Below are 18737 nucleotides of genomic sequence, written 5' to 3'. Positions count from 1 at the left end.
ACGTTGTTGTTACAATGGCTACTGATCATAAATAAGTATCTGTAACATGCTCATTACTTTTGTCTGCCCTTTTTATTTAAATTTCCATTTTCATCTTCCGTCTTGGGTGAAGGTTGTTTACTGTCTGTTGTCTGTTGAAATTTTTCATCATATAGGCAAAATGCAGGATGGGAATATGGAGAACAGCCAGAACAAAGGTAATCTTCTTTCGTATTAAGGAGGTTGTGGATTTTAATTTTAGCATGTAGTTACATTCTGTTAAAAAGTAAAGTGAAAATTCGTGATTTGTGCCTGTGTGTAAAAATGGCCCTATTGTTCAAACAGAATGTTTAAAAACCCCTAACAACCAAATCCAACAACAGCAACAACAAAAAAACTACCAGCAGCTTACAAATATTTGACATACCAGGTATTTAGGAGACAAGATCAGTATTTCTAGTAAGCCATTTATAAATGATCCTTTCATGTCACAAAGTTCATTTAAATTCATTTTTCCTGTGCCAGTTATGTATGGTTTGTATTATTAGTGATTTTTTGATATGTCTTGTCATCTTTGGTGTTTAATGGCATTGTACAGACATATTTTCTTTTTTATGGAGAAGGTAAAGCAATAACAAAAGGAAACTTTAAAACCAAGAGGCTGTTTAGCAATGTAAAAGCACATAATAAGGGTAAATAACAGGAAGATTGAGAATCTTAGGAATTTCTTACTTAATGTACAATCTTAGGAAGAAATTGGAATAAATATTTTGCTTTCTCTGAAGCAAAGTCATGGTTCTCTTTTTTTATGAGACACAGCTCTCATGATTTCTTTGGGTTATGCCAAATAAGTAAATTAAACTATGACTTTCTCTTCTCAGATAATATCAAAGATTGCAAAGGTGATGGATCAGAAACTGAATATATAAACTCAGTGGTTAATGGTACAAAACTATTAAATGAAATTATATTAAATGTATAAGTTTTAAGGTTAGATATATGAATTAGATTTCCAGGTCAAATAAGCATGGTTTTGTACAATCTGTACACGAATGTCAAAGCAAAGCTGTTTCATCCCATTCTATTTAATTTACTTATTTCTGTGTTCAATACACAACAAGACACATACACATATATACACTGGAATGTCATTGCTTTTGAAGAACATGTCTTTCTCATTGGGACTACAATAAAGTTTCCTTGTATTAGCTTTAGCATTCTTCCAGGAAAGGATGGTTTAGCCTTTAAATTCCGTGTGTTTTTTATGGGAGAATGAGGATGGTATCACCATCAGACCTGAACACTGAATGCTAAGGAAACTTTTAAAGTCAGGTATTATCTAGAATAGTGGTTTGCAAAGGGTGGTCCACTGGTCACTGAGGTGCCCGTGCAGTCAAGAGAAGCGGCGCACTGATGGTCTTGTGGAACCACATTGCCATTAAAATGTTTTCTTTAAAAGTATGATTATAAGGGTACATTGTAATCCATGGGACATATCACAGTTTAGAGAAATACGGACTATTTGCTGAAGCACTTGAGAGCTGCTATTCTAGGAAATCCTGCAGTACTGTTACTTGCCAAATAATTTGCAAGACATTAAGTGATATGTATGTGTATGACACAGAATGTCGTTGGTGGTTTAAAAAAAATTTAATTAGTGGTTTTCATGATACTTGACAAACAGCACAGTATGTATCCCCGCATGTATGGAGCCCACATGTGTATGCTTATACATTTGTGCCCCTGCAGAACCCACTGGGTCTCACAGGGGCACCTGTTTGCCATGGGAGTGAGGTGTAATTCTCTCCATAGCTACAACCATCTCTATTGCCATCAGCCCCTGCAACGGGTGCTGCTGGTTGAATTCAGTGAAGTATCAACACTATGATAAAAAGAGTGAAGAACCGTTCTGGAGTAACGTTTTTGTTCTGCATTATTAGCCAAGCAGCAGGATGGGGCTGCTGCCATGGAGATGCAGCCACTGAAGAGCGCAGAAGGGGGAGAGGGAGATGACAAAGACAAGAAGAAATCCAACATGCACAAGAAAGAAAAATCTGTTCTTCAGGGAAAGCTGACCAAGCTGGCAGTCCAGATAGGCAAAGCAGGTATGACTGGATAACTGAACAAAAGCAGTGTGGTATGCTAGCGACAAGGGGTTTTAAAGCAAATTGTTCTTAAGAGGGATAGGCTGTTTTTACTGCAATATTTAGAAATAACTTGTCATAATCCTGTTCTAAGGATAGTATGTGGTATTGAAGAACTTTTATTCTTCTAAAACTTAGCTTTGACTGTCAAGAACCTGGATGCTTTGGGCAACTTCGATTGTAATGAATATTTGAATCAAAATTAAATGCAGCTTTTCTCATAATCAGTATTCCCAAGTGCAGTAATTGCATATTTAATTTCCTTTCCCCTTAGAACTTCTGAGTACACAGATTCAGAATCTCTAATATCATCTCAAAATATCACTCACACAGTATTTCACTTTTACTGATTCTGAAATGATTCTGTTCTTTCTTAATATCCATGTTCCCGCTTTCTACCCGAATATGACACATCTGTTGACTCTTGTATCCAGTAGCATCTGAGCCCTACTGTTACAAGTAGCACTTCTGGAATATTTAGGTAGAGAGCGAAAATCTTCTGTAATGACATGATATTCATAGAGTGGAACGGGTTGGAAGGGACCTCTAGAGATCATCTAGTCCAACCCCCTGCCAGAGCAGGATCACCCAGAGCAGATCACACAGGGACAAGTCCAGGCGGCTTTGGAAAGTCTCCAGGGAAGGAGACTCCACCCCCTCTCTGGGCAGCCTGTTCCAGTGTTCTGTCACCCTCACAGAGAAGAAGGGTTTCCTCGTGTCAGGTTGAAAATGTTGAACATGAACCTCATGTTCATTAGGTTAATTTTTCTAGGGGCATTAAAGAGATTGTGATCTCTATCTAGATCCTTGGCTGAGGCCCTAAAACAGATTCCTAACTTTACCTCTGTTCAATCTCCTTTATCCTTCATCAGTCTGAGTTTTATCCCTGCTATTCATTCTCATTCCTTTTTAAGTTTGTTACACTTAGTTGATCACATAACCCCGTGATGCCACTTCTCTTTGCCTGGACAGTGCATGATTGGAATTCATGGTTATCATCTCTTTAATAGCCAATTTCATGCTTTGCCCAGTTTCATATTCCTCAAGCTTCTCTGGTTTTTTGCTAGTTGTACAACAGTATGCATCGATATAAAAGCACTTTGTTTCTCATGATCATTACTTTCTTAGATTAGGCACCTTTTTACACTGCCTTCTGATTATTACCCTCTCTGGTGTTTCAGCAGGCATGTGAATATCACTTTTAAAGTAATTGTATAGGGACTTCTAACCATAATGTGGCAAGTAATATGTATTAAATTAATTAATCATTGCCCCATTTGTTTTTTCGTTTTCATTGGGCAGTCTATGGGGACATTTTGCGTTGTCATGAGCATTTGCATGTCCAATATTTTAATGGATTTTCCTTTATCCTCTGGCATTTAGCAACGTCCCTGGCTCATCTGTTTCCTGTCAACCTTGGCATCCTTCATCTTACCAATTTTTATTTTTTTTTAACTTCAGTTGAGACATGAAACTCACAGTATTCTCCTTTTACTGTATGATTTCATTAGAGAGAAATTAATTCATTCTGAAATGCAGGCTTAACTGCTTCATAGAAACCTGCCAAAGAGCAGTAATCATAGCAAGGCAAAATAGATGTTCTAATGGAGTTTTTATTTGTATACTCAAATCCAGGAACAAAGTTTTAGAGAAGGAGTGCTATCTTAGCAAAGTCTGTGGCATTGGGGGAGCATATTAATTACCTTGGGATCCTTTGTGAATTCTGTGAAATATTTATTAGTGTCTCTGGTGCTACACTGTCAGCGTTGTACCTCTTCTGAGCCTCTTCTCATAAACACATGCACAGTTTGCATATGGCCCATTGAAAAGACAAACTCGGAAGCACTAGTATGTATCACATTTTCAAGAAAAAAAGTTCAAAACTGTTCTGTGGACGATTCTGCAGTATTGCCTCATTGGATTCAGCCAGACACATCAGCAGACCTTTTCTGAAATGTTTTATACAGCAACATAAACTACAGGAGACTGCTTTTCTCCAGGCTCTAAAGATAAGCTCATTTAAAAAGAAGACGAATGTTTGAATATGGATAGACTAGCAATTTGTAAAGGGTGGAGGTTAAAAGGACAGATAAATGTTGTACAAGGCAGAGTAATGTACTACATTGAAAAATCTTAGCTTGAGCAACAGCAGAACTCCTGTTGAACTAGGCTGACTGAGAAGTTTTTAATGGCAGCAGTAAGATGGTGCTTAAAAATTAATGCAGTATGATTCAGCTGTTCTGTAGAATTCAGTATTTCCTTATTCACTGGAATGCATGGGTGTTGTAAATGTGTTATAGGAATGGGGTTTTGTACATTGTAAAATTTATCATTATTGGTACTGGTGAAAAATGTCATGTAGAATAAGTAAATAATTTCATATCAAATTCAAATATAGATTTCTAATCGTACATGCTTTTATTTGTTTTATGGTAATTGGTTGTATCTATTTTCAGGTTTGGTGATGTCTGCCATCACTGTAATAATTTTGGTACTATATTTTGCCATTGACACGTTTGTGGTCAACAAGAAACAGTGGTTGCCTGAGTGCACTCCTGTGTATGTTCAGTATTTTGTTAAATTCTTCATTATTGGTGTTACTGTACTTGTGGTTGCTGTTCCTGAGGGACTTCCACTTGCTGTCACTATCTCTCTGGCTTATTCTGTAAAGGTAAGAAACATTAAAAATAATTATGGGAGAAAAATACTGTTCAGCTGAGTTTACTAGAGGGTTAGTCTTCAGGTTTTATCAGATGTGAGGAAAACTGGCCTGTAGGTTAATGTGATCAAAATATTAATGAGAGTGAAATGTCTTAGAAGTGAAACTTCACTTTATATTGGAAGTATTTCTGACAAAAATGCAAATACATATATATTCTAATACGTATCTTTAAAACTACAGAATGCAGAAATATCAAACCGTAGAAATACATATATGTTTGTGAGATTACCAGGAATTTATTGAGCAGAATTGACTGTGAGAATAATCCAGTCTTTTGGTACAGAATAACTTTGTCTACAAATGTTTTGGCACAGTAGTAAAGTTTTCACAAAGATTTGAAGCCTTCGGGAACACTTTTCAAAGAAATTAGAGTTTCACTGGACCTTCATGCACTTTTCTTAAATGCAGTTGCACTTCTTCATAGCAAATGTAAATGATCCTGTTAAGAAATTAAAGGGAATTAAAATCCTGGATTTGTGGGTCACTCCATTATCTATCTGAGAATTTTCCAAATTGTTTTAGCAGTTTAGTCAAATGGGCCTTGTTTAACCATTCTGGGCATCTCAGATGATTTTGTAAAGTTTATTGCCATTATGTATGCGAACAACTGACCATCTGAACATTAGGAAGGAATAGCTTGATTTCTGTGTAGCCAAACATCATTATTAATAGGAAAAAAGAGCACACCTCAAGCATGGGATTTTGCTAATAAAGACTGTAGCTGCTTTTAAAATATTTTCCCGTTGTCCTTATGTCCTTCATCCGACACATGCGTGTCTGTATTTGCAGTATCAAACTGCAGTACAGCTTTGTGTACAGCAGGTGATACCGTGACCTGTGAGTATAAGATACTGTGGGACAGCAAGCGTCAGAATTTTTTAATATTGAAAACATATAAACAAGGATAACGTGTATTTCCAGGATGACTGTGCATCTTGTGAAGAATATGCTCTGTGGAATGGACTACTCTGCAGTAGTGGGGGTTTTTGTGGGTGCGAGGGATTTTTTTGTTGGGCGGAGGTTTTGTTGTTGTTGGTTTGATTTGTTTTTTTTGGTTTCTTTCTTTTTTTCATTCCCAGTATGTATAGTCCCGCTGTGTGCTGCAAGGTAACATGCTGGCATTGGAAATAGTATTAAAAAAAAGTCTAATATTTGCTTATAATTATACATGATTTGAAAACTCATGTGATCTTCAGTTTCTTAAGCTAATTTTTACTGTTCTAGCTATTCCTTAAAATGTATATATACTGCAAAAAATGATGGAAATGTGTCATTTTAGCAAGGTGAAATTATTTCAGGGATAGTCACTGCGTGGTTGTCTGGACCTAGGGCTTGAGTTATTGTCCCCGATCAAAGTTTTAGCTTAGCGAGAGTTATGTTCTCATGAACAAAACTAAATACATGCTGGTTTGCTTTTTACAACTGATGTTAAAAATCTGTCAGAGCGCATCTTGAAGGTTCTTTATTATGCTTTTTCTCAGAAAATGATGAAGGATAACAATCTGGTCCGCCACTTAGATGCTTGTGAAACCATGGGTAATGCTACAGCCATCTGCTCTGACAAAACAGGGACGCTAACAACCAACCGGATGACCGTTGTCCAGGCCTACGTTGGTGATGTCCACTACAAAGAAATCCCTGACCCAGATTCCGTACCCGCCAAAACCCTTGATTTGCTGGTTAATGCAATTGCTGTCAACAGTGCTTATACTACAAAAATTCTGGTAAGTAGGCTTCTTCTGTCAATAAAATGAAACATAGCAGAAGGAGTTGTAATTTTTTAAGCAATGTCAATTCCTTAACATTCTGTTATTGAATACGAGCTGTTACATACTGTTGAGGTCCTCAAAGTGGGAACAGGTGCTGGAAAAACAATATATTTTATGTTTTAATTTGAAGGATAGAGATATACATGTAAGTACAAGACCATGCTACATTTAAAAAACTCCTGCAGTTGTTAGAATGGGTTGGCCCAGTTTTGGTGTAGGTAAATTTGCTAACACAACTACTTTTTATTGGAGACTTTGTATGTGGAAAATTATTTTTTTGTGTCTTTCAATTAATTCTCAAATAGGACAAATTGAATTGGTTAAAACAGTGAGGTTAATGATCTTTGTTCATTCTGTTTTCAAGTGAATTACATTCACAAGTCTTTTAATTCAGTCTGTAAAAGAAGGCAAAATGGAAATACCCATTTGCTTGTGGCAGTAGATTCTTCTGTACAGAGCTAATTATGAGGCCAAAAACTTTTGCAATTCCAATAGATTTGTTCTTTGAAGCTTTTGAAGCTTTCTTTCTTTGAAGCTTTCTTAAGCTTAGTCTTAATATTGCAGAATAAATACTTTTTTTTTAGTTTATGAATTTATGTATTGTCCTTTTTATATCTCTCTGTTGAGCCGCGTAGTATAGCCTTGCATGCACTTCAGTTTCTTTAAAGAAGTCTTTTAAAATACAATCACAGAAAGCAGTTGGTGAAACACTACTGAGTGCTGTAGCATTTCTTTCCTTTGATTTGTGCTTTGTAAATATCTGGATTTTAGTAGCAATCAACACTTCAAGAAAAATATTCAGAGAAACCTGATGCAGATAGGAAAAGCGTGTTTGTAGCGAAGGTGGTTTTGAAATGAACGCTCCTGAGGACTGTTTAGCCAGGGTTAGTGTCTGAAGTCAAGCCACAGCTTAGGCACCCTTAAGACCGCCGTCTGCGCTGCGATGCACTCACTCTTCCATTCTTACCACGAGCTCTCCTGAAAGGGGGATGTGTGGGGAGAACCCCAGCCCCTGAGGCAGCTTGGGCTGCTTCCTGCATCTAGAGTGGATAGGAAATCGTGCAAACCCTCCATCTGCTCAGAAAGATACTGTTAGTTGCCGCCTTCCAGCTGAAGCGAGCCAGCAACGTGGGTGCCGCTCTTGTGTTGTGCAGCAGAGACCAAGGGCTGTGGTCAGCCGAGGCTGGAGCTAGCCCTGCTGGCTTTGAATTCAGATACCTTGGCAGAGCAGCGCTCGCTCAGCTACACACCAGTTCCAGCTGTGAGCATCCAGCTAGCAGCACCAGTTCCCAGCTGAATCCTGGATCTTACTCTGTCCTTTTCCTATGGTCTGTCCAGGTCAAAATCAACCAGGTTAGCTGAAATGAAAGATGGACCTTCCATTCTCAGGTGGTTCATTGTAAATGTGGATATTTGATCAGTGGCTTTTTGGATTCGAATTTGCGTATTTGTAAATTAGCAATAATATTTTACTATTGCTGGGTTAAGTCATGCTTTCACATATCAGTATAACATTTCATTGTTGGGGAGAGGAACATACATCTTCAGTATTTTAATGTTGTTACAGCCTAAGTAAGGTTAGGTACTTCCTTCTGTAGAAAGAGAAATAGAACCAAACTCATCCTCAACACAGAGGTTGGGATTAAAACAAGGTAATAGGGACGAACTGGGATAAAGAATGATAGCTATATAAATATGTGTTCGTATAACTGCTACAGTGGTAATGCTAGTCACAGCATCAGTTCCAGCTGTCACCATGAGTTTGATTTTGGGAGGGCTTTGAGAGAATGTTACCAATGTTGGCAGAATTTTCTTCATTCCTAAGGAACAACAAGGTGGTAGGCAGGCAGACTGGTTGGGAGTTAGGCCAGTGTGACTGGCAGAGAGGGACTCCATGTCAGCTGTGCCTCCTTTGTTTTATATTGCTGTTCATTTTGGGTGCTTGAGATCAAACACAGCAACAAAGTGTTTCTGTCCAACTTCCATGCTAGTTCACTCTCTCTGACTTTCATAGGAGGTTGAGGTTTCTGAGGCATGGGAAGGCATCAGACTTTCAAGAGTGACGCATCTGTAACGTTAAACGTAACGTTCTGCCTTTCTCTTGTGGTGATAGTTTAATTTGACTGAAAAATGTCTGGTCAGTAGTAGTTCTAAAATTTCACTTTGGTCTCAATATAATTTCCACTCTTCACCCATTTCCCCCCTGTACCTGGCTTGACTTCATTGATTCTTGTTGAAATTAGTAATGGGTGCCTATTGAAGAGTCAGTATTTCACCATTGTGGTTCTTTTCCAGCTTTGCACAGAGACCGGTTCTCTGTAAAATTGATAAATGGGTGAAATCCTATGGAAATCACCTTTGTGCTGGATGCATATCACGTGACTACTTGAACTTATCTCTGTAAAATTAGTGGTGATTTTCTAGCTGTTATAACAGCATCATAAGATCAGGCTTGCAGTATGGACCCCAGAAAGATGACTATTCCAATATCATAGGAGTTAATTTTATTCACTGTTTATAATAAGCTTAAGCAGAATTTTAATATACAAGATATTGTTCCATAGCCAGTATACAGAATTATTTTTCTAGCTGCTAATACTGAATGCATACTTCTGCACTCATTCTTAGAGAATATTTAATCAAATTGTGAACATCAGCTCAAACCCAAAGGGCATATAAGTGTTATGTCGCTAAGATTGAAATTTTCTGTATTCTATTTTTAGTTCTCTAGTTATGCATGTGCTGTAAATTGTGCTTTGTATGAACTTGTGTTCAGAGTGATCACATATGAGACCATAAAATTAGGCAAGATGCTCTGCTGAATGAGAAATATTCCCTCTTGCATTGTCTTTTGATTAAGGGGCAATTGAACCATTGATAAAAATATAAAAAGAAAAGAATATCGCTGCTAGGAATAAAAGACTTGAATTTCACTGAGAAATTAAACACAAATTATTCCAACTGAACAATAGCATCATTAAATATAGTTCTTTTTAATGCTTTCCAAGGATTAAGTTACTGGTGAGCTGATTTTACATTCCATTCGCTTCAGAGCAACTTCAGTGCTGCTTTTATGCTGTTTATGTGAAGCTGTTCTCCAGAAAACCTTTCTTTCCCAGTATTCATGTTTTAGATATCTTTCCCACATGGAAATAAAAATTAGACTTCATACATCCTTGCATGTGAGCTGTGATGAGGACTGTGAAGAACCTCTTACTCTGAAAACAAAATCTGCATTTTGGGGATGCTTTGATTGCACCGGGAAGTACACTGATCTTGATTATGATGGAGCAATAATGAAATAGGGACTCCAAATACTAAAACTATTGATTTGAACTCTTCTACTGAGCTCTTGCTTGGATAAATTCAATTTTAATTAGAAAATAGTTTTTCTAATTTCCTAAAGACTGTCAGAGGGCATAGATGACATGCTTGCTGGATGGGTATAATGTGTTCTTTTTTAGAAGAGATCACAATTAGTTGAGTGATTTTCAGCACCAGTGGAAAAGACCCAGATGAACCTGTTATTGTTCGGATCTAGCACAGGCATTTCATTTGGTACTTGATAGGTGCCTCGAGAGCAAAAAAGCTGCTTAGGCCTGTATGAGGTGAATGTCTGGATCTGCATCAGGAGGACTGTTTTCAGTTCTGACAATCTGGAGAATCGTTTACTGCCTTCGCACTGTAAGTCGCACCATGTAGCAGCATCCTTTAACCAAGCGTCGTGAAGGGAAAAAGAGACATCACAGAAGCAGAACACTCGCTCCCTTCCACAGCTTCTGCCAACTTAGGAAATGAAGTAAACCTGTTAGGATGTTAGTAAAAGTTAGTAAAGTAATGAATGTGACCTTGTAAAAGTTTTGGAACAAGAAAGGCCTCTGTGAGGTAAAACCAAATGGGGAATGAGGTAAAAAAAGAATGTAGACAGTTTTACTGTGGTCAGAACAGAGAAAGCAATGTTTCCTGTTTATCGTATGGCAGAACATGTGACACTACAACATCTGTCTGAGACAGTAGCGAAGTTACCAAGGTTGCTGCCAGCACACAAATTCCAAGCACGTTCCTACCACAGCCCTAGCTGAGGGTCTTCGCCGTGTACTCACACAGATCTCTCCGCACAAGGTGGGGGGATGGCTTTGAGGGCCCCAGGTAACCCCAGCGGGGAGGACCAGGGATTCCCCCAAAGCTTCCCTGAGAGGAGTTCTTTCTGGGGAAGGGCAGTGGTCACCCTCCGTGGGAGAATGCTGCTGCGGATGCAGGTGGGCTGCAGGGTACATGGCGCGTAGCAGCAGGATGGAGCTGCACCGTAGGCACAGCCGGTAAGACTCACTGGGAGAGCAAGGAGGGTGTTCGTTCACCTGCTTACTTCATGCAATTACTTTTTCCTGGATATATAATGAACAATCTTACTAAAATAAGTGGAACAAAACTTCTAACTTCTTTATACTGAAAGCAGTTTACGAGATTTTAGCTCAGAATGTTTTGTTGAGAATAAATAGATCTTTTGACAGAATACTGGGATGAATGCACTTCATACTTTCTTGGAGAAAAAGGATGGAGGGAGGCTGGCAAAGCAGGTAGGTAACCCATAATACATGAAAACCATAAAAAGAAATCACATTCTGCAGAAGGGAAATGGTAAAAGTAATGGAAAATAAGATTTTCACACAACAGCTGCTTTGCAGGAATAGATGAAAATCTACCGTGGGTATTGAGAACATGGATGTAGTACCCAGGTGAAGGGGTCTTTTGTGAGGAGTATATTTGCATCCAAAATTAGTACAGCTATCTGGGTTGGGAGACATAATGTTCCTGTCAGAAACAGTCTTTAAAATGTTATGCTAAGCATGAAATACAGTTCTCACAGATTTCTTTATTTTTTAATAAAATTTAAAGACTGGATTTCATTTATCAAATACTTGAATTAATCTATTTTTTTATTAATGGAGTGGAAAAACAAAGTCTCAAAAATTACATATGTGCACACACACATCATTTAGCCAGCAGAAATTTACTGTCATTTCCTTTTACCTTTCATAATTTCATCACTTTCAATAGAGTAAGCCCTTCTTAAAAGTGACTTTAAAGTTGTTTTGGGATTATAGATATTTGGAGGTTTGCTGTTGGATGTCACTAAAATTCTCTTCTTTATTCAAAAGAGAAACATGAGAAAATAGCTTTTATCCTCCAAACTACATTTTTAGTTATTTTGGTACCTTAAATTGGAAGGATATATTTACTCTCAGGTACTGTTTTCTTAAAATCTGTTTTCAAACTCCTTGTTTCTTGTGTTAAAATGCAGATAAAATTACCATTTGTTTTTACTGTACATGAAGGTTCAGGTCATCTCTTATTTTATCCAGGTAAGTTTACCCATTGCTTCTGACAATAAGTTAAAATAGATGCTTTAAAAAAATCCCCAATAAACACAACAAAACTACATACACCAAAAATCAGGACAAAAATAGGGACAGAAGTAGTAAAAAAAAAAAAAAAAGAACAAGGATGGATTGAGGAAAGCTTTATCATTTATGACAACATGTGACAACCGAAGTGAGTGGCCTGGCCTACATTCTGTCCTACTCCTTCCGTAGTCCCCTGCCATTACCGTTAAGCTGCAGATGTAACCGGCAGCTCCGGCTGTGGGCTGGGAGTCTGTGAAAAAGATCAGGCATTTATCGGGCAGTCCTGGTGTCAGCCAAGGTTGGCCTGCCAGTCGGAAAGCAGGTCAGCTTTGGGGAAGAAGGAATAAGGAGTCCAGAAAACAGAATGTGGCAGTGAGGGCACGTTGAGGGAGAAGAAGGTGAAACTGGAGCGTAAGAAGTACAGTGTGCAGATGTACAGTGGCCAGCCGTGTCTGCAGGGAGGGTTGCACCAGTAGTGTTGGTATAGAAGGGCTTGAGTGAATTTTGGCAACAGTCAGAGGAGAGGCCATCCTTTGTAATGCCTTTTTTTTACCTCTGCTTTCTTTCCTCAAGCAGCAGGCAAAAATAAATTCTACCTGTAGGTCAAGATTTCAGTAATTTGTGTTTTAAGGTTGAGAGAAATGGGGAGGAGTAGTGGTATTTGACAGCCTTTTTATGTAAGGGTAGATCTTTGGAGGTTTTAGCCTTACATAATAATATTGAAAATCAGTAAACAGTGGGAAACATATCTGAGATGAATTTTTACAACTTAGCCCATGCAGTGACGCTGGACTTTTGTCTGCGTCACCTGGCTTTGGATGAGGGAGGCAAGAGGAGGGACCAACAGGCTTGAATCATCCTCCTGCACTGTCACTGTGGAATGTGTTTGGAATGGCAAAATCCTCTGCTTCTAGTGTACACAAAGCCATCCAGAAAATGCCACAGAGAAGTGTACTGAGAGGAAAATCCTCAGCTGACAGATTGACAATCTGGTGTAGGAGTTCAAAGAAACTCATTTTTTCAGTGTCTGGAAAAGATCTAGTGGATTGGTGTGAACTCGTGAAGCTCTGCTCCAGGTTTTACAGTGTGTGTTCTGCCATCTTAGGGGCGCAGTAAGTTACTTAAATGTATGACATGAGGAGAAGCACAGGGGAAAATATACTTTGCAGAAAATCAGTGTGTTATTTTCAGGGTGGCATCTTCCAACTCAGTGGGGTTGGATTTAGGTCAGTAAGGCTGCCTTATGAGTCAACTAACTTCAGGATAGTACTTTAAGTCTCTTATTGGCTGCTTTCAGCACTTTGGTTTGGTCATGGAAATTTGTGAAAATTGCATATGCTCTTGGTTTTGAAGTGCTCAGATGATGGCACTAAAATATTGTCTGGAGTACTTCTAAATCTCCAGCTAAGTGGAGCATTTGAGCCATTTAAAATTAAAAACTATTTAAATTGATTAAGATTTGATTGATCTGATTTCTAAAAATCTGTATATATTTTTCTAAGTTTTTACTTCACAGGCAAAATTACCACCATCATAGGTACATTTATATCTTTATCTCATTTTCTGTATTTTGTTCCCAGTGTTATGCAACTGTACAATATACATACATTTTATGGATGAGGCAGGACAATGCAGGCTGAAGTATTTTTCTATATGTAAGTGTCTTTCTATATATAAGCAAGACAATCATCACCAAAAAAATCCCCAAGAATATTTTCTTTAAAAGTTTTTCATAAAGTCCTCGGTACGCATTTTCTCAGGATAAGCTCGGCAGGAAAAAAAACCCATCCTATAGTGTGCATATTATTTACTGTGTAAATAATAATTATTAGAGAGAATTGATCTTGTAGTTAATTGTCTTTGCTTCTAGGAATGGTAATTAGCAGAGAGTAATGATCTTCACACATCAATTGCCATTCAAGTTTTATATAATAAGAGGTACAAATATAGCTTTTCTCACTAAATTAGCTACTGAATTAGTGATTGAAATAACTGTGTTTAGAAAAGACTACTTGAATGTGTAATGCTTCGGACATTTTGTTATCCCAGTCACATGCTTTCTGCTGTTGGGGTACAGGGGCTGTACCCCATTTTGTCTCGCTAGCAAAAAGCTGCTTTTTCATAAAGTCTCCTTTTTTGAGAGTTGTAAGTGAGAGGTAGAATGGAATCAGCTGCCCAGAAATCTGCTCAGCAGTTGGCTGTGGGATGGAATTACCTAAGCAAAGCAGGATTAGGGAGCAAAGATCAGAGCAGGGCTGTCCTGTGAATGTGCTGCTGACATTGTTAAACTCCCTGGAAGGTAGCACGTTTTCATTAGAGGCCAGGCTGTCAGAGGCGAGGCAGGTTTCCCCACAGTACGGCAGAAATGTTATGGATAGAGAAGGTGAGATGAATGTCCTCAGAGCTAGTTCTTTCTATCCATCCTGACCATCCTGCCTCAGCAACAGCAACATAGGAAGAGAAGAAGGATAAGCTGAATAATCCTGCACTGTAGAATCTAGCATGACATTCCCATACTAGTTTATGTTCAAAAAGTTCAAAGTTCAAAAAGTTTATGATCAAATTAAATTTTATTTCTTCTTTTTTCTTCTTGTGACAGGAAACAAGGTAATAAAAACCTCTTTCATACTGGCCGCCTTTGCCCTCACAGTTCCATAATTGCAGCTTCCATTTATTCCTGTTGGAATAAATAGTCACTTCAGGATTACAAACAGGACTGACAGTTACTTGGAAGCTTGTTGTTACTGTAATATCTTTTACCCTATTAGCTTATTTTTTCTTTTGCTTGCTTGTATGAAAATGAGTAAATTAGGTTTTTAACTTGCTGTGATGCAACAAATCTTTTCCTGTTACCTTGCATAGGATTTATAGGATTTTCTTTTATGCTACTTATCTTATTTTCATGTTCTTATTCTCCCCTCATCTCGTACTGGCGTAAGATGATTCACCTGTAGGGATAACTCCCAGCTATTTCCAAATATGCCTGTTGATGAATGCAGGCTTTAAAAGTCAACGTTTCCTTCAAGGTATTCCCGTGTTTTCATCTAGATAATATCAATATTGCTTATTGTTGTCTGTTCATTTTTAGGACCTTTTTTTTTTTTAAATGAAATATGTTGGCACAATGAATGATTTTAATGCGTCCTTCTTTGCATGCCTATGATATCCTACTGAGACAGTCATCACACTTTGGAGCTGGTTGATACGCTGGATAGAAGTTAGGGTTGACACTTCGTAGGGGATATTATCATGGAGCGTGTTTTCTTGATGGGAGCTTTTGTTCTTACATGAGTGGGTGTAAACCATTTACTTCAGGCACATCTGTTTTAATGGAGGTTTTCTTTGTGCTCTCTAGCATCAGGAACAAGAGGATGATAATTTTGAATGCGGTAATTTAATACCAATTTTATGGAAAGTGGTGTAGTGGTTTTGTAACCAAAGGTACGCAAACAGGCTTAGTAGAAAACAATGCGGTGGGTAGGTGAATCACCTCATAATGAAATATGACATTAATTTTCTTTCAGATGCACATTACATAAATACATACTACATTGTTGTTAGTCTGTTTTATTTTTGATCTCACAACTCCAGTGTGGTTTATTCCCTCGGGGCGGGGGGAACATGATGGGGACATGACACACAGACAAGGCAGGGACACAACATCAACCCCAGAAAAACTCAGCTGGTACAACGGCTGAAATACAGCAGATGAGCAATAAAGTATATGACAGAAAGAAAACATCTTGCAAATTTCAGAGCAATAAATGTGCAGGAGTTACTTCACAGACTTGAAAAAGACTTTGAATTGACTTGGCATTGCTGTTCTTTGTGAATGAAATTGCTCTTAATAAGATTTATTATATTTCTGCTAATGTAAGCCAAGTATTACTTTTCTTTTGAGTCACAGCTAGTCCTAGAAAACTGATATTAAATATACAGTAAGTAAAAACCTATCCTTCAAACTCTGGTTCCTGCTTTCTCCTGCAGGTAAGACCCCACTACTAATTTTTCTATCAAGCTTACAGTTTTCTCTTCTTGTATGTGAAGCTCTTGCCTCCTCTGGATTCCAGTCAGTCATATTTCTGAGTTATTTACAAGTGCATGTGGGAAGGTTTCCAAAAATGATGGCCTTTCTGTTTTTAGAGATGGTGCCAGATAAGCCAGAAAAAAAATACAGAATGGATGGGGTTGCGAAGAACTGTAACCACAGATTCTGAGCAAACTGCAACGGGCACGGACTTCTCAAGGGAATATGACTTTGATGGATCTGATTTCTCGAGGGCGTATGACTGATGGATAGAAGGCAGAATGATGTGCTACAACAAATCTTTTTCCTAGCTGCAGTCTAGCAGAGGAGATGGAAAGTTTTCAAAGGAAAGGTTGCCAGAGTATTTTAACGTAGTCAAAACTATACTAGTCCTTAGCATCACTGAAGAAGCGACAGACCTGTTTTGGCAGACACCTTGCATGGAAAAATTGAGCTTCTAGAAGGAAGTTTTTAAAATTCAGGACAACATGAATAAGAAGTACTACAAACCTGTCTCACGTGTGTAAGTGCAAACACACACAGCAAATGTGGCTGGCTACAGGCACATCCTTCTGGTGACACTCAGACATCTTATCTATCTAAGGTTATAAAGGAGTGTTGGGCAGTAGGTGTAGCTCGTTGTTTGTAATACTGAAAGTATTGAGCACGTTATAAAGTTCCAGTGCATATTTCTTATGCCGTTGTTATTTTTCTGTGGTTTACACTTACTCAGGTGAGCAGAGAATTAAGTGACCTTACACTTCAGTCCAAAGAAGGGTTGACAGTGATCAGTGCTGGTTTGCTGGGGGCTGTATATTTGGTGAGAGACAAGTTTTTCTGGGGGAATTTTCCTATAAAGAACGACAGGATGTTCAATCTCTCCATCATTCCAGTCCCGTTTCTTTCCGAATGAATAATCAGATAAACATTGGCTGCAGTCTCAGAGTCTGCTGTTCTGCCCAGAGAAGGCATCATCCTTAGTATCCTCACAAGGAGAGGGACTGACCAGAGGACTGAATTTATAATGCATCTCAAACATTACCCCACCATTCATGCAAAAAAGTCCCTCTGAGAAAATATTAGATAAGCATTGTTGTAACATATTATATACACTTGAGCTCATGCACTTGCCCCCCAAAAATCAACCCCTAACTAACCAAAACCAATTTAAAAATAATTTCAGCTAGTGTAGTATAGCGCTTGCTAGTATAGATCTAAAGATGAGTATCATCATTTTGTATGATACATGAAATAGCTGCTGTTAATGATTTTAGACTCATTTACAAATGGATGCTTGACGAACCTTTTTGCTTATTCTGGATATGAGTACTGTTAACAGAGAAGATCTGTAATTATAAAGGGCTATAGTCAGTAGCTTAAGTCAAGTAGAAAATCCTTGCTTTTACAGTTCATGTGGCTAGATTTACCTTGCACTTACTAAATTTAGCTCCTTAAACCATACAAATTGTTTGTAGTCGTGCTGCAACCAGAAAGGCAGTGAGCGTTAAGACTAATTTTACTTCAGTGTGGTCTTTCTAGAAGTTGTTTTCCTATCTGAGATATATTTAATAGAAAACTAGAAAATCCAAAGTGTTCATAAGCTTTGTGCACATGAAGACTGTATGCGCAGATCAGCTACCTGTAAATACTGTTCTTCTGTTGAAATTCAGGCTTTTGATGTGCATATGTAAAGGTCATGCATTTATTTAATGCGATGATTGAATTCTTGTACAATATGATCATTATCGCAATACACATTTTTCAGATAGTGCCACTGGGGTTTTGTATTGAGTCGGGTTTTTTTCGAATTCATTAGCCTAAAATAAAGATTTAACGTCTGCAGTGCACTACAAGATTTCCAGTTCTAATTAGTAAAGGTAGAGAAGGTCATGCAAATTAATGAGAGGGTTGGTATATTTAGATAACATGGAATAGATGCTGTATGTTTCACAACTCTGTGACTGAAATTCATGTATGGTGACTAGTAGAAAGCTTGCATGAGATGCACTTCAGACTACCAGTGGAGGTGTTTTCAAAAAATGGGATTAATTTTGATTAAGAGAGTTAACTAGTTAAATGTGAGGAAGATTATGTAACTGGAATTTATGATGATATGTTCAGAAATATTGAATAAGTTTTTCATAGGTAACCTCGGTGAAAGTCTTGAGATGCTAGGGAGAAAACAATTGATGTTTTACTAAAGCATGTATTAGAGTAGCTCAAAGGACATTGTCCACATGTACAGTTGCTAGTTAGATCACCCCTATAACTAAAAAAAAAACTTGTATCTATTTCCTCAAATGTAAAAGATGAGGTTTCAGCCCTAAACCAGATGCACTGATGTTTTTAATGTTGGCAAAACCCATGTAAATCCCTACTATTAGTTCTAATCTGGAAATAGAGGTTTTTAAACTGCAGAAGTTGCCTTGAAATTGAATTTTCACTACCTGATCCAGGACAACATTATGCAGTTAGTCTCCTGTCTCTGTTTTCTGTCTGCACCACTCAGAAAGGCCGCCTAGTATCAGCGTGCAGTGAAACCTCAGTTTAATAGATCTCAAACAAGGTAGCAGATGTTTGGGTTGTCATTATGGAGACACCAATTACAGTTCTGCAATTAAGTGCAACTTCTCTTTTGCACTTAAAGAAAAACGTTTGGCTCATTTCTCGTTCATTAACTTGAGCAAGCAT

At 38.0% G+C, this 18737-nt stretch overlaps 1 protein-coding gene across 1 annotated transcript in view; it reads left to right on the top strand.

Annotated features, from left to right (window-relative positions):
• Nucleotides 1-18737, top strand: part of LOC104506039 (plasma membrane calcium-transporting ATPase 2-like) — a gene marked incomplete at its 5' end in the record, with an annotated part of 93409 nt that overhangs the window by 9113 nt on the left and 65559 nt on the right. The window contains 4 exon segments of the mRNA XM_010146846.1: nt 156-197; nt 1920-2084; nt 4580-4794; nt 6327-6569. Coding sequence (XP_010145148.1) covers nt 156-197; nt 1920-2084; nt 4580-4794; nt 6327-6569 — 665 coding nt within the window.

This window comes from Eurypyga helias, unplaced genomic scaffold (genome assembly GCF_000690775.1).
Source record: "Eurypyga helias isolate BGI_N326 unplaced genomic scaffold, ASM69077v1 scaffold18702, whole genome shotgun sequence".
Taxonomy (NCBI): Eukaryota; Metazoa; Chordata; class Aves; order Eurypygiformes; family Eurypygidae; genus Eurypyga; species Eurypyga helias.
The sequence above is the reverse complement of the archived record's forward strand: the minus strand, read 5'-3'. Positions and strand labels throughout refer to the sequence as shown.